Below are 17,444 nucleotides of genomic sequence, written 5' to 3' on the forward strand. Positions count from 1 at the left end.
CATAGTCCACATATATGTGTTAATATACGATATTTATTTTTCTCTTTCTGACTCATTTCGCTCTGTACGACAGTCTCTAGGTCCATCCATGTCTCTAAAAATGTCCCAGTTCCATTGCTTTTTACAGCTGAGTAATATTCCATTGTATGTATGTACCACATCTTCTTTATCCATTCATCTGTCGATGGACATTTAGGTTGCTTGCATGTCCTGGCTATTGTAAATAGTGCTGCAATGAACATTGGAGTGTGTGTGTCTTTCTGAATTATGGTGTTCTCTGGGTATATGCCCAGTAGTGGGATTGCTGGGTCATATGGTAGTTCTATTTTTAGTTTTGCAAGGAACCTCCATACTGTTCTCCATAGTGGCTGTATCAGTTTACATTCCCACCAGCAGTGCAAGAACATTCCTTTTTCTCCACACCCTCCCCAGCATTTACTGTTTGTAGATTTTCTGATGATGTCCATTCTAACCGGTGTGAGGTGATACCTCATTGTAGTTTTGATTTGCATTTCTCTTATAGTTAGTGATGTTGAGCAGCTTTTCACGTGCCTCTTGGCCATCCATATGTCGTCTTTACAGAAATGCCTATTTAGGTCTTCTGCCCATCTTTTGATTGGGTTGTTTGTTTTTTTGATATTGAGCTGGATAAACTGTTTATATATTTTGGAGATTAATCCTTTGTCCATTGCTTCATTGGCAAGTATTTTTTCCCATTCTGAGCGTTGTCTATTCATCTTGCTTATAGTTTCCTTTGCTGTGCAGAAGCTTTGAAGTTTCATTAGGTCCCACTTATTTATTTTTGCTTTTATTTCCATTATTCTAGGGGGTGGATCAAAAAAGATCTTGCTGTTATTTACATCAAAGAGTGTTCTTCCTATGTTTTCCTCTAGGAGTTGTATAGTGTCTGGCCTTATATTTAGGTCTTTAATCCATTTTGAGTTTATTTTTGTGTATGGTGTTAGGGAGTGTTCTAATTTCATTCTTTTACATGTAGCTGTCCAGTTTTCCCAGCACCACTTATTGAAGAGGCTGTCTTTTCTCCATTGTATATCCTTGCCTCCTTTGTCATAGATTAGTTGACTGTAGTTTATCTCTGGGCTTTCTATCCTGTTACATTGATCTATATTTCTGTTTTTGTGCCAGCACCATACTGTATTGATCACTGTAGCCTTGTAGTATAGCCTGAAGTCAGGAAGCCTGATTCCACCAACTCCATCTTTCCTTCTCAAGATTGCTTTGGCTATTCGGGGTCTTTTGCGTTTCCACACAAATCATAAAATTTCTTGTTCTAGTTCTGTGAAAAATGCCATTGGTAATTTGATCGGGATTGCATTGAATCTGTAAATTGCTTTGGGTAGTACAGTCATTTTCACAGTGTTGATTCTTCCAATCCAAGAACATGGTATGTCCCTCCATCTGTTTGTGTCATCTTTGATTTCTTTCATTAGTGTCTTATAGTTTTCTGAGTACAGGTGTTTTACCTCCTTGGTTAGGTTTATTCCTAGGTATTTTATTCTTTTTGTTGCAATGGTGAATGGGATTGTTTCCTTAATTTCTCTTTCAGATCTTTCATTGTTGGTGTATAGAAATGTAGGAGATTTCTGTGTATTAATTTTGTATCCTGCAACTTTACCAGATTCATTGATTAGCTCGAGTAGTTTTCTGGTAGCATCTTTAGGATTTTCTATGTATAATATCATGTCATCTGCAAACAGTGGCAGTTTCACTTCTTCTTTTCCAATTTGGATTCCTTTGATTTCTTTTTCTTCTCTGATTGCTGTGGCAAGGACTTCCAAAACTATGTTGAATAGTAGTGGCGAGAGTGGACATCCTTGTCTTGTTCCTGATCTTAGAGGGAATGCTTCCAGTTTTTCACCATTGAGAATGATGTTTGCTGTGAGTTTGTCATATATGGCCTTTATTATGTTGAGGCAGGTTCCCTCTATGCCCACCTTCTGGAGAGTTTTTCTCATAAATGGGTGTTGAATTTTATTAAAAGCTTTTTCTGCATCTATTGAAATGATCATGTGGTTTTTATCCTTCAGTTTGTTGATATGGTGTATCACATTGATTGATTTGCATATATTGAAGAATCCTTGCATTCCAGGGATAAACCCCACTTGGTCATGGTGTATGATCCTTTTAATGTGTTGTCGGATTCTGTTGGCTAGTATTTTGTTGAGGATTTTTGCATCTAAATTCATCAGTGATATTGGTCTGTAGTTTTCTTTTTTTTTTTTTTTTTTGTAGTATCTTTGTCTGGTTTTGGTATCAGGGTGATGGTGGCTTCATAAAATGAGTTTGGGAGTGTTCCTTCCTCTGCAATATTTTGGAGGAGTTTGAGAACGATGGGTGTTAGCTCTTCTCTAAATGTTTGATAAAATTCACCTGTGAATCCATCTGGTCCTGGACTTTTGTTTGTTGGGAGATTTTTAATCACAGTTTCAATTTTATTACTTGTGATTGGTCTGTTCATATTTTCTATTTCTTCCTGATTCAGTCTTGGAAGGTTATACCTTTCTAAGAATCTGTCCATTTCATCCAAGTTGTCCATTTTATTGGCATATAGTTGCTTGTAGTAATCTCTAATGTTGCTTTTTATTTCTGCGGTGTCCATTGTAACTTCTCCTGTTTCATTTCTAATTTTAATGATTTGAGTCCCCTCCCTCTTTTTCTTGATGAGTCTTGCTAGAGGTTTATCAATTTTATTTATCTTCTCAAAGAACCAGCTTTTAGTTTTATTGATTTTTGCTATTGTTTTCTTTGTCTCTATTTCATTTATTTCCACTCTGATCTTTATGATTTCTGTCTGTCTACTAACTTTGAGTTTTGTTTGCTCTGCTTTCTGTAGTTCCTTTAACTGTAAGGTTAGATTGTTTATTTGGGCTTTTTCTTGTTTCTTGAGGTAGGATTGTATTGCTATAAACTTCCCTCTTAGAGCTGCCTTTGCTGCATCCCATAGGTTTTGGATCATTGTGTTTTCATTGTCATTTGTCTCTAGGTATTTTTTGATTTCCTCTTTGATTTCTTCAGTGATCTGTTGGTTATTTAGTAGCATATTGTTTAGCCTCCATGTGTTTGTGTTTTTTACAGTTTTTTTCCTGTAATTGATTTCTAATCTCATAGTGTTGTGGTCAGAAAAGATGCTTGATATGATTTCAATTTCCTTGAATTTGCCAAGGCTTGATTTATGACTCAAAATGTGATCTATCCTGGAGAATGTTCCATGTGCACTTGAGAAGAATGTGTAATCTGCTGTTTTTGGATGTAATGTCCTATAGATATCTATTAAATCAAGCTGATTTATAGTGTCATTTAAAGCTTGTGTTTCCTTATTAATTTTCTGTCTGGCTGATCTGTCCATTGGTGTAAGTGGGGTGTCAAATTCCCCCACTATGATTATGTTACTGTTGATATCCTCTTTCATAGTTGTCAGCATTGGCCTTATGTATTGAGGTGCTCCTATAGTGGGTGCATATATATTTATAATTGTTATCTCTTCTTCTTGGGTTGATCCCTCAATCTTTATGTAGTGTCCTTTCTTGTCTCTTGTAAACTTTTTTAGTTTAAAGTCTACTTTATCTGTTATGAGTATCACTACTCCAGCTTTTTTTTGATTTCCATTTGCATGGAAAATCTTTTTCCATTCCCTCACTTTCATTCTGTATGTGTCCCTAAGTCTGAAGTGGGTCTCTTGTAGACAGCATATATATGGGTCTTGTTTTTGTATCCATGCAGCCAGTTCTTGTCTTATGGTTGGTGCCTTTAGTCCATTTACATTCAAGGTCATTATCAATATGTATGTTCCTATTACCATTTTCTTAACTGTTTTGTTTTTGTTTCTGTAGGTGATTTTCTTATGTTTCCTGCTTAGAGAAGTTCCTTTAGCATTTGTTGAAGGGCTGGTTTTGTGGTGCTGAATTCTCTTAGCTGTTGCTTGTCTGTAAAGCTTTCGATTTCTCTGTTGAATCTGAATGAGATACTTGCTGGGTAGGGTATTCTTGGTTGTAGGTTCTTCCCTTCCATCACTTGAAATATGTCATGCCACTCCCTTCTGGCTTGCAGAGTTTCTGCTAAGAAATCAGCTGTTAACCTGATGGGAGTTCCCTTGTATGTTATTTGTTGTTTTTCCCTTGTTGCTTTTAATAGCTTTTCTCTGTCTTTAATTTTTGTCAGTTTGACTACTATATGTCTTGGCGCGTTTCTCCTTGGGTTTATCCTGCCTGGGACTCTCTGCACTTCCTGGACTTGGGTAGCTATTTCCTTTCCCATATTAGGGAAGTTTTCAACTCTAATCTCTTCCAGTATTTTCTCGGGTCCTTTCTCTCTCTCGTCTCCTTCTGGGACCCCTATAATGCGAATGTTGGTGCGTTTAACATTGTCCCAGAGGTCTCTTAGGCTGTCTTCAGTTCTTTTCATTCTTTTTTCTTTATTCTTTTCTGCATCAGTGATTATCACCATTCTGTCTTCCAGGTCACTTATTCGCCCTTCTGCCTCAGTTAATCTGCTATTGGTTCCTTCTAGTGTATTTTTCATTTCAGTTATTGTGTTGCATATCTCTGTTTGTTTGTTCTTTAATTCTTCTAAGTCTTTGGTAAGCTTTTCTTGCAACTTTTCAATCTTTGCATCCAATCTTTTTTCAAAGTCCTGGATCATCTTCACCATCATTATTCTGAATTCTTTTTCTGGAAGAGTGCCTATCTCCTCTTCATTTAGTTGTTTTTCTGGTGTTTTATCTTGTCCCTTCATCTGGTACAGAGTCTTTTGCCTTTTCATTTTCTCTATCTTTCTGTGGCTGTGATTTTCATTTGCACAAGATGAATACTGCTGATACTGCATGATTCTGCTGTCTGCCTTCATGTGGAGGAAGCTGTCTAGGAGGCTCGTGGGTGCTTCCTGATGGGAGGGACTGATGGTGGGTTGGGCTGAGTGGGTGGAGCTCAGTAAAACTTTAATCAGATTTGGTGGGTGGAGCTCAGTGACACTTTAATCTGCTTGTCTGCCAATGGGTGGGACGGTGTTCCCACCTGGCTGGTCATTTGGGCTGAGGTGACCCAGCACTGGAGCTTCCAGGCTCTTTGGTGGAGCTAATGGTGTATTCTGGAAGGTTTCACACCAGTGAGCACCTCTCAGAACCCCTGCCGCCAGTGCCCCTGTCTCCTCGGTGAGCCACATCTGCCCCCCACCTCTGCAGGCAACCCTCCAACACCAGAAGGTAAGTCTGGTTCAGTCTCCCATGGGGTCACTGCTCCTTCCCCCTGGGTCCTGGTGAGCACACATTTTTGTGTGCCCTCCAAGAGTGGAGTCTCTGTTTTCTCCAGTCCTGTGGAGGTCCTGCAATCAAATCCCACTGGCTTTCAAAGTCTGATTCTCTGGGGATTCCTCCTCCCGTTGCTGGACCCCCAGGTTAGGAAGCCTGATGTGGGGCTCAGAACCCTCAGGACTTCTGCAGTATAACTGTTCTCCAGCTTGTGAGTCACCCACCCAGCATTTATGGGATTTGATTTTAACAGGATTGCACCCCTCCTACCTCCTCACTGCAGCTTCTCCTTTGTCTCTGGATGTGAGGTGTTTTTTTTTGGTGAGTTTCAGTGTCTTTCTATCGATGGTTGTTCAGCAGTTAGTTGTAATTCCGGTGCTCTTGCGAGAGGTAGTGAGTGCACGTCCTCCTACTCTGCCATCTTATTTCTCAACCTCTGTAACTGCCTTCTGAAGTGTTAAAATGAGCTTTAGTTACGACGTATTGTCTTCAAATTCTAACTGTATTTTTAGTACATAAAGGTGGAAATGAGATTATTTGTTGTCACTTGTCATTGTGTATTGCTCACTTTTATGCCCACCAAAGTTGTTCTTTTTAATCAGGGTACCTTTATTCCACTTCAGTTTTCATAGCAATGCAAAGATGTATTTACGTCAGATTTCATGCTCTCCGTTTTGCAACTGAGGAAACTGCTAATTAGAGAAATCATTGGATTTTATAATTTTCCATATATTCTAAGTGGGAAAACTGGAATTAGACTCAGGTTCTGATGTCCTGTCTGGTGGTCTTTATATCTGTATAATTTGTTATGAAATTTGAATTGTTTTTAGAGAATTAGATATTTGCAGTCAAACAGAAGAGCAAATGTATACTGACATATTAGCAATGTTTGTTCAATTGTTTCTATTTTTATTTTTTTTTTTAAATTGAAGTATATTTGATTTACATTGTTGTGTTAGTTTCTGGTATACAGCAAAGTGGTTATATATATATAAACATATACATATGCTTATATATATAATTGTATATATATGCTTTTCCATTATAGGTTATTACAAGTTACTGAATATAGTTCCCTGTGCTATATAGGAGGGCCTTGTTGTTTATCTATTTTATATATATTTCATATATATAATAGTGTGTGTCTGTTAACCCTATACTCCTAATTTATCCCTCCCCGGCCTTTCCCCTTTGGTAACCATAGTTTGTTTTCTATGTCTGAGAGTCTGTTTCTGCTTTGTAAATAAGCTCATTTGTATCTTTTTTTTTTTTTAGATTCCATATATAAGTGATATCATACAATATTTTTCTTTCTCTGACTTACTCCACCTAGTATGATAATCTTAAATCCACCCAAGTTACTGCAAATGGGATTATTTCATTCTTTAGAGCTGAGTAATATTTATATATGTGTGTGTGTGTGTATATATATATACATTTTTTGGCCAAATCTTCATTATCCACTCATCTGTCAATGTACACTTAAGTTTCTTCCATGTCTTGACTATTGTAAATAGAGCTGCTATGAAAATTAGGGTGCATGTACCTTTTCCAATTAGAGTTTTCATGTTTTCTGGATATATGCCCAGGAGTGGGATTGCTGGATCATGTGGTAACTCTATTTTTAGTTTTTAAAGAAACCTCCATATAGTGTTTTCCATAGTGGCTGCACCAATTTATATTTCCACCAACAATGTAGGAGGGTTCACTTTTCTCTGCACCCTCTTCAGCATTTATTACTTGTAGACTTTTTTTTTCAGAGTATAATAAATATTTTATAAGAGCTTTAAATGGAATATAATCTATAAAAATACAGAATCACTATGTTGTACACCTGAACAACACCTGAATATTTTAAGTAAACTATACTTCAGTTAACAAAACTGACTGAATTCTCTTTCTGTAAGGAAATAGGATGATAAGTTAGTGTTTTCTTGTTAGGGTTCCTAAAGGGTAGTATTTGAATACCTGGGACCATTCAAGTTTTTTTTCCAGATCTTTATTGGAGTATAATTGCTTTACACTGTTGTGCCAGTTTCTGCTCTACAACAAAGTGAAACAACTTTATACATATATCACCATATCCCCTCCTCCTTAAGCCTCGCTCCCACCCTCTCTATCCCACCCTTCTAGGTCATCACCAATCATCAAATTGATCTCCCTGTGCTATGCAGCAGCTTCCAACTAGCCATTTGGTAGTGTATATATGTTAATGCTACTCTCTCACTCCGTCCCAGCTCCCCCTCCTCACTGACCCCCACCCCCACCCCGAGGTCTTAAATCCATTCTCTACATCTGCGTCTTTATTCTTGCCCTGCCACTGGGTTCATCAGTAGCATTTTTTTAGATTCTATGTATATGCGTTAGCTTACAGTATTTGTTTTTCTCTTTCTGGATTATTTGATGATGGTCATCCTGACTGGTATGAGGTAATACCTTATTGTAGTTTTCATTTGCATTTCTCTAATAGTTAGCAATGTTTAGCATCTTTTCATGTGCCTGTTTGCCATCTGGATATCTTCTTTGGATAAATGTCTATTTAGGTCTTCTGCCCATTTTTTGACTGAGTTGTTTGTTTTTTTGATATTGAGTTGTTTGAGCTGTTTGTGTATTTTGGAAGTTAAGCCCTTGTCAGTTGCATCATTTGCAAATATTTTCTCCCATTTTGTGTGTTGTCTTTTCCTTTTGTTTCTGTTTTTATATGTAAATATTCAAGGGTGATTGCAACCTGAGAACTGTCCTTTTGGAGTCTCAGATGATGTATTCCCAGCTGTAAATTCATAATCCTAGTAAATGTATGAGTGAAAAACAATTTTTTACATTTTCATTTGTTTTGCTATTATTGCATTGTTATTTATTGCTTAGGGTTTATTTTCTCCTATAAACTGTCATTCACAGCTTTAGGAGGAAAAAAAAAGCCATATTTGTGAAATGTAATCTCTTTTCTCCTCTGCAGCAACCTAGACACAGCTAATTTGCCACACATTATCCAAGCTGGGCCAGTCAGATTCTTTCAGGAGTTTAGAATTGGGATTCATTGATGTTAGTCACTATGGTCACTCAAACTAAAGTAATATAAACTCCATATGGATGAGTTCAGCCTTGCTTAGTCTTATGTGTACAGAAAAGCAGAGAAAGCCAACCCAGAAAGGGAGTGATGAAAGGGGAAATTCTTAAAAAAAAAAAAAAAAAAAAAAAAAAAAAGAGCAAAACCAGATGTATGGAGAACAGCATGATCAAGAGATTAGGTATCCTAAGAGCAATAAAAATCCAGGTTGCAAACATCTTTTTATTCCCTGATTCTAGTTCCCCATAATCTTTACTGAACTACTTGCTCTTGGCTTCCTTGAATTGCACCAGTATTTTGTTTATTTATTTTGCTTCATTCTTACAACCCTAAGAACCTAAGACATAAAGTAAATCAAAGCTTTACCAGTCTCATATTTTAAAAATCAAATAGACTTTTAAACATTTTAATTCCACTTAACATTTTGTTTTGCTATAGAAATAATTCTATTTTCATATTTGAAAATACACACATGTTTAATAAAAAATAAAATTTTCCTCTAATCCCACCATCTGGAAGTAGCTTCTGTTAATGTTTGATATATTTTGTTGTGATCTTCTGTATATGCCAACACACACTTGAGTGCACACACAGACATATTAATTCTAACTGAATCATGATCAACAGCATGTATAGTTTTATGTTTTACTATTTTTATTTAACAAAATTATTTTTGGAGATTTTTTTATTTACTGGTTTTTATTTAATGAACCATTTTCCTGTTTATTATCATTCTGTTTTTTAACTTAAAGAATATTAATTGTAGCCCCACTAATGCTTTGATTTTTAATTTCTTTTTTATTCAACAAATATGTGTTGTCTACTGCATACCAAATACTTTGATACAACTAGCTAATAAGATATGTTTGCTTACCTTGAGGGGATTAGAGCCTTAATGTAAAAGAGCAATGTGTTCATCAGATTTAGATGAGTCATTTCTTTGAGGGAAAAGGGGTGAAGAAGTGCTTCTTAGTAGGAAATTGGGTCTTGAACTGAATACTGACATATGAATAAATGACAGAGAATAAAAGTGAAGCACCAAGAAATAAATTAGAAAGGTAAGCAAGACCCCGATCATGGTGGAGGGAGGCTTATTTGCCACTACATAAGTAACAGATAAAACTGCCAGTTTCAAGGACGAGGGTGGCTTGGGAAATTTGCATTTTCAATTGCTTATACAACAGCAGAAGATGGATTGTTCAGGTGTAAAACTTGATGTGAGGAAGCTACTGGAAGTGAAAAATGTGCTAAAATAGTCCATGTAAAAAATGAGATCCAATATTACCACATTAGGAGTAGAGAAAGATTAATTTTTAGATTTAAAAAAAAAATGATCCTTGATGAAAGTTTGCATGGGATTAGTAGGGACAGATTGTCAAATAGACTATATCTAATTGGAAAAAATCTGTTACAGATGAGTCCCCCTTCGGATGCCAAACCATGATGGTTCTCTATTTGGAGTCATTTGAATGATACATGAAACATATAACTCAGAGGACATGAGCTTAGAACTGTTTAGACAAGAACTTTCCAGAACCAAATAAAGTTTTTAAAGAGTTTCTGCTTTCAGAAGGAAAGATATTGAGTTAGTGTTAAGAAAACAACATTTTTAGTGTTAAGAAAAGAATGTTAGGGAAACATTTACAAAATAAATTCTGTATAATATCTAGAAATATAATGAGGGAATGTATAAGTAGGAACTGGAATCTGTCTCAAGATATTCCACAGAACCATTTGATGACAAAGGCATTTCCATAAGCTTAAATTTAACATGGTGAATTAAAAAAAAAATTAAACAATATTGTAAAAATGTATCTCATATGTTATTAAATATTATATATCAAAAGTATACATGAATGACATGAATATCATATATCTTCTTTGTTGTTAAACTTCGCTTATAAAATTTTGGTTTCTGACATCAAACATGAACCTTGGTCATCACATGGTAATATTCCTATCTCTAGGGCATTGTGGCCAAAGAAGTATGACAAACTTTTAGGTAATGCTGAACCTCCTAGCACGTGAGGACATTTGGGGTTTAGACAGTGATACAAACTGAAGGGAATATTGACTTTGTCTTAAACATTATTTTTTTGATTTTTAAAAGTATTTAATTGAGGCCAAAATCAGAAGCTATATAGGGTCACAGTATATTACAGCTTATTATTTTGCCTGTGCAATTTTGCTAGGGAAATAAATTTGATTAGTTTGATAAATTCTTCACAAGGACATGATGATTTTTTTTCTTCAATAGCCTGTAATTTTATTATAGCTTGCAAATTGATTTTTTGTTTTATGATTTGCACCAATATATTTCCAAGCATGAAACTTTAGATTAGCATCCCTATCAACTGGGGTATTATTCATTTATTTACTTCTTTCTACATAAATATATGGTTTTAAGAAATGCAACATAATTGCCCATTTCCAGTCTTCTAACATCTTAATACTATACCATGAGTTCTAATAATTACAGAAAAGTTACCTATTATTTATTTTTATCAATTCTTTCAGGTAATTGGAGCCTTGCCCAGAGTATATAAAATTTATTTATAATCTAACCTGACATGTCTTTATGAGAATTTGTTTATACTTTGGTCATGGCTTTTAATTCTGCTGCATTTTTAGGGACATGACCTGGCCTATATAAAAACATATGATACAGTGTATGGACTAATAAGTAAACAAGAGACTTCTAGTTTTTGCTTGGGATATAGAAATCTGGATGGAGCATACTCTCACCTTTAAAACAGCAATAACTGGGCTTCCTAGGTGGCACAGTGGTTAAGAATCCGCCTGCCAACGCAGGGGACACAAGTTCGATCCCTGGGCCGGGAAGATCCCACATGTTGCGGAGCAACTAAGCCCGTGCACCACAACTGTTGAGCCTGCGCTTTAGAGCCCGTGAGCCACAACTACTGAGCCCATGTGCTGCAACTACTGAAGCCCACGCAACTAGAGCCCACGCTCCACAAGAAAAGCCACAGCAATGAGGAGGCTGCACACCACAATGAAGAGTAGCCCCCACTCACCGCAACTAAAGAAAGCCCGAGCATGGCAAAAAAATAAAAATAAAAATAAAACAGCAATAACCAAAAGCTGGATGATCTGCAAATTCACAATTTTTCTTGAACACATCAGAGAGCTGAGGTGGTAGGGCAACCAACTAACTTGAAACTTAAGAGAAGACACAAGCGCTTGTTTGCCTGGGGCAGATGCCATCAGTCAGCAGTAATGTGTGATATCACTTATATGTGGAATCTAAAAATCCTAACTCATAGACACAGTAAAATCAGGGGCTGGGGGTTGGAGGGATAGGAGAGATGTTTAAGTACAAACGTGCATCATGTAGAAAGCAAGTCCTAGAGACCTAAAGTACAGTGTAGTAAATATAGACAACACTATTGTATTATAATCATCAAACTTGCCATGAGACTAATGTTAATTATTCTAACCACTAAGAAGAGATGGTGATTATGTGATGTGAAAGAGGTGCTAATTATTGCTACAATAGCAATCAATTACAAATATACATGTATTACATCAATGTTATACACCATAAATTTATACAGTGGTTGTCAAATATATTTCAATAAAAATTTAAAAAATGAATTTGACTAAACTCTTTAATAAAGGCAATGCAGGCCATGAAGAGAATAGAGTATTCCCAGATGCCGCAGGTATATGGGGAATTTTTGCTCACTTGTATGCTTTCTCCATGGACCTTAATGAATGCTCATCAAGAAAAATAAAGATTGGCTAGAGTCCTCAGAAATCATCTCTTCTAGCACAGGCTTAGCGTAGGGTACAGCAGCCACTCTGGGAAAGACAGAAAATACCACCTGGATTTTTCATTTCTCCTCTTTTACAGAAGAAAAACCTCAAACTGCTAGGGGAAAGACAAACCATGACTCCTAGGGTCCCAGCTGAAAACCCACTGAAGCAGGGGAAAGACAATAGAAAAATGTACTCTTTCCCTAGAGAAAAGGCAAGAATACTCCCTAGTCTCAGATCTGCAGCTGGAGGAAGAAACTGAAGTGCTGTGAGGACCACAACCTTTAGACCCAGAGCCACAGAATCTAGTTAAGACTGAGGGGACTTCCTAGGTGGCGCAGTGGTAAAAAATCCGCCTGCCAGTGCAGGGGACACGGGTTCGAGCCCTGCCCTGGGACGATTCCACATGCCACAAAGCAACTAAGCCCGTGCGCCACAACTATTGAGCCTGTGCTCTAGAGCCCATGAGCCACAACTACTGAGCCCATGTGCCGCAACTATTGAAGCTCACGCGCCTAGGGCCCATGCTCCACAACAAGAGAAGCCACTACAATGAGGACCCTGCACACCACAATGAAGAGTAGCCCCACTCGCGGAAACTAGAGAAAGCCCGTGTGCAGCAACGAAGACCCAATGCAGCCAATAAATAAATAAAATAAATAAATTTAAAAAAAAGACTGAAGGTTAATCAGAACAAAAGAGAATACCCATCACCCTGGTCTGCCACCAACCAGGCTAACAAGCTTCAAATAAAAGTAACAGTGGAACACTGCTAGGTGAGCAAAAGAGCATGCAGAGAGACTTTCTCAGAGGCACAGAGCAAAGGGAAGACCAAAGTTGAGTGTAGAAAAGCTATTGAGAAAAATGCCTTGATCCAACTAGTCCCTACCTTAAACACAAGATAATGCTAGAAGAACATGAATCCTGTGATGCAGACAGTAAACTTGGTAATAACAAATCCCAAACCTAGCTCAGCTCCTGAGTGGATTGATTCAAACCCTAGCACTAACAGAAGGGCAGTCACTCTCATTTAAAAATGTAAAAACTATTTACTCAGTCTCTAATGTCCAGCTTTCAACAAAATTTATGAGGCACACAAAATGGCACAATAAAATGGACACACTGCCAAGAAAAAAATTCAACAGACTAGACATATGACCCAGATAATAGAACCATCAGACACATTTTAAATAACAATATTTTAAAGACCCTACTGTAAAAGGTGGATAATATGCATATCACATAGGTAATTTTAGCAAAGCTGGAAACCAAGGAAGAGTCAAACAGAAATGTTAGTATGAAAAACACAGTAATTGAAGAATGCCTTTATGGGCTCATCAGTATGCTTGGTACAGCAGAGCAAAGAATTATTGTACTTGAAGGTAGGTCCACAGAAATTACTCCAACTGGAAAACCAAGAGGGAAAAAAAAGTTTAAAACATAGAAAAACCAGTTTAAAACATAGAGTTATGGTACAATATCATGTAGTACATTTGTAATATCAGAAGTACGTTTATATATGTGTAATTATAATCCAAGATGGAGAAGGAAGAGAACAGAACCAAATAAAATTTGAAGAAATAATGGCAAATAATTTTCAAAAATTAATAAGAAAAACATTGAAAATTTAATGAGAAAAAGACACCAAAGCACAGATTGAAGAAGCTCAAAGAAGAAATTACAACCAAATGACAAATGAAGACAGAAAATCTTGAAGACATCCAGAGGAAAACACATATTATATACAGCTTACTTCTCATCGAAAATAAATCCTGAAGACAAAGTAGTTGGAAGTCAAATACCAGGATTTAGTATAACCTAGAACTTTAAATTGGTCCCAGAACTAGGGTATATTTCTCCTACACTGGTTAATGTCATTGCAAATTGTTTCTCCATCACTATATAGTAAGAAAATTAGCAGATGTCTAGTGTGCTGTGATTGAACAATTATTTTTTAAAATAGGAAAACTATTTCAAAGTAGAATGGTTTAAACTATTAATTGATTTTTTAAAAATTTAAACAGTATGTTTGATCCATGGAAGCAGACATATTTTGATCACTATATTATTTGTTAGTGCCTACACCAGTGATTGGCACATAGTAGATATTTGATGCATAATTGTTGAAAATTTTGTTGAATAAATGAATTTGTAATGAGAGCACATAACTAAATATAACGAAACCATTTTTCTAAGGCATACTTTAGTAAAACCTAGAAACACATTTTAGAATTTTAGCATTATTAGGTTACAAATATTGATTGAACCTTAGTCATAGTTGCGGGACAGAGAAGTGAAAAATAATTCGCTTTTAGATGAAGACCTCCCTCCATACCTAATAGTGTAAATATCTAATAATCTTTGCTGTTGATAGACTTATAAACCTGGCTTTCTGTTATGTATTGATTTTTTTTAATGATTTCTTCTGGTATTTCTAATTTATCCCTAATAAGGGGTGAATAGTTATTTCTCATATATATATATATATACATATATATATATATGAGACATCCAGAGGAAAAGACATATACAGCTGACTTCTCTGTATCTATTTTGAAGAATTATTTATTAAGACAAATTTTTGTCCCATTTATTGATGCAGTTTACCAACTCTTAGTGTCCAACTTAAATACTGCTATAGCAGCAGTGACTTCCCTAGAAGCCTTCTTCAATCTTAAAGTGAGACTAGTTAACACTATAACTATGTTGTTTAAATTTATCTGTACCAAAAATAGCAAAATTGATCCCTCGATATATTCTAATTGCCTAGAATGTGACCACAAATTCTGCATTGCATTTACCATCATGGTAAATGCTGTTTAACTTATGCAAAATTTATAGGATGATGACAAATCAAAAGCTTCTGAGAGAACAACTGTTTCACCACAAGGTAATTTACATATCTCAGACTCCATTCCTAAAGTGGAAATCAGCCTTGACTTATTATTGACTCATTTGATGCACAGAAGTAATGGCAAGAAAATATGCAGTATTAAGATATATTCTATTTTTCATGGATCATGTGTATGTGTGCATGCGTGTATGTGTATATATATACATATATTTTTAACATACTTTCTTCTTTTAACTAATTTTTTCATTTTTCTTTACACCATCAAGTGTTCCTGCTTTCACCTCTGCAACCTAACACAAGTCTTCCCTCTAATCCAATATGGGGAGAAAGAAAACACTGCAAGAGTCCGTGAAAACTCAGAAGGATGGTTCACAAACTTGGCTGCACATTGGAAACACTTGTGGACTTTAAAAAATATATATATTGATGCCTTGGTTACAGCCCCAGGGATTCTAACTTAAAATTTATAGTGTGTGGATGGGATATTAGGATTTAAAAAAATCAACTCCCCAGGTGTTCCTAATGCACAGTAAAGTTTGAAAACCACTGCTTTAGAAAATGTAGTTTTTATAAGTACCTAATAAGCAAAGATTCTTGTGTATTTTAAAACAAGAAGCAACCATTTTATTAATGCCTTATGATTTAAAAACATACTGAAGTTATTTTGTGAGGAATTTAAAGTGATTCAGTATACCATATCAATCTTCAAGAAGAAGTATGAATTAAGGTATGACTTGTTCTTTTTGTGGAGTGTATGTGGAAAATGACCTGCATTAAAAGTCAGAAAACGTGGGTTTGAGTGGTGATTCTACCACTTCCTAAGTATAGTGCCTTGGCTGGGCTTTTTATGAAACTTATGTATTAAAAGCGCAGATAGTATTGTAGTCCTTATGGTGTTCTGCAAATTGAGTGTAGTATGTGAAGGAAATTCTTAATCTTATAAGTACTGTAGAGATTTTAGATGTAATTATTCACTGTTATCTCTAGCCTTTTTGTGTACAAGGTATGCTTTTGAGATCATTTTACTGACTATGTTAATTCATTCATGTATGTTTTCATTAAGTAATCCTTTATTCAAATGCCTGCTATGTGTTTTTCAGACACTTGCTAGGTATTGTAGATATAGAACCAGACCTGTTTCTATCTCAGTTGAATCACTGTCTAATACAGAAGAAGGATACACACACACACACACACACACGTGTATTTTTGATTGTGAGAGAAAGCTAAAAGTCCAAGATATGCATGACTAAAATATGAAAATGCCAAATCCAGAGGGTCATTTCAGAGTCCTTTAAAGCCTAAACCAAATATATTCAAATATAAGACATTTTTCTGATGCCTCTTGGGCATTGACATTTTGGTCCAATGACTGGAATACACTGTGATTAAAAACTATTTTTATTGGGAGGTAGTATAACTACTAATGGATAAAAGTGTAGGCTCTGAAATCATATTGTCTTGGTTTAAATCTTTGTTCTGCTGGAAGTCAGCCACACAACCTTGGGCAGATTTTTAAATTCTGTTTCACTGTCTTAATCTGTAAAGTAAAATAACAATACCTATCTCTCAGAATTGTGATAATCATTGAGGTAAAACCTTTAAAGTTCTTTGAATGATGTGTGACACATAGGGAGTGGGCATTATTCACAATTTATTGTAATATTGCTTTGATGATATTGCTTAGTCAGGGAGAATGTCCTTTCTGCTTTTGTATGTGTCAGAATGCTCAAGTGGGGAACTACATTACTGTTAAGGTAGGTGCTAGGGATTACTGACCTAGCGAAAAAATGATTTTGTTAGCAAGATAAAGGAAAAAGTTGGCAAATGTGAAATACTTTTATTTTAAATGAGCATATCAATATTTTCTTTTTCTGCTTTCTGACTCAAACCTATTTATTATTATTCATCAGACATGCATATCCTTTATGCTACCATGTGGTAATTTTAAAGAGAACATCTCTTTTTGTAGAAAGTACTGCTATGAAACTTCATCAGTAGCAAAAATAGTAAACCTCATAAAAAGTTTAGGACTATTGCTAAGGCATGGGATTTATATTGATTTGATTTGACTGATTATTATGTGTAGGACACAATTATATATGTTAAACCACACATTTCAGATGGATTGTTACTGTAAATTCAGTGGTTATCTTGTTCTTTGATAAAAAAAAAATCTCTATTTTATAGATTTCAGGGCTTGTGAAGGGTCTCATGAAATGTAGCTTCTTCTTCACTGGCCAAATGTGTTTTGTTGTAGAAATAACTCAAGCTAACTTAAATAGGGAACTTTGGACATTTTTTAGATTATGGTATTTTGCTTGTTTTCCCCAATAAGTACATTGTTACTTTTAGGCATTAAACTCTTGCTTGTTTTATATATGTATATATTTTTACTTATTTTACAAAGGAGTTTCTTGATAGATTCAGAAAATGGAAATTTTTCATTGCCTTTTTAAAAAAATTTATTGGGGTATTATTGA

At 35.6% G+C, this 17,444-nt stretch overlaps 1 protein-coding gene across 2 annotated transcripts in view; it reads left to right on the plus strand.

Annotated features, from left to right (window-relative positions):
- GALNT13 (polypeptide N-acetylgalactosaminyltransferase 13) overlaps positions 1–17,444 on the plus strand; it is a 535,071-nt gene that overhangs the window by 111,439 nt on the left and 406,188 nt on the right. The window contains exon 2 of one of the 2 annotated variants that reach the window (XM_057746924.1): positions 12,428–12,439. The exons of the other annotated variant lie outside the window; for it this stretch is intronic. Within the exon in view, the coding sequence (XP_057602907.1) occupies positions 12,428–12,439 (12 nt within the window). The remainder of the gene's footprint in view (positions 1–12,427; positions 12,440–17,444) is intronic. 2 annotated transcript variants of the gene reach the window in all.

This window comes from Hippopotamus amphibius, chromosome 8 (assembly GCF_030028045.1).
Source record: "Hippopotamus amphibius kiboko isolate mHipAmp2 chromosome 8, mHipAmp2.hap2, whole genome shotgun sequence".
Taxonomy (NCBI): Eukaryota; Metazoa; Chordata; class Mammalia; order Artiodactyla; family Hippopotamidae; genus Hippopotamus; species Hippopotamus amphibius.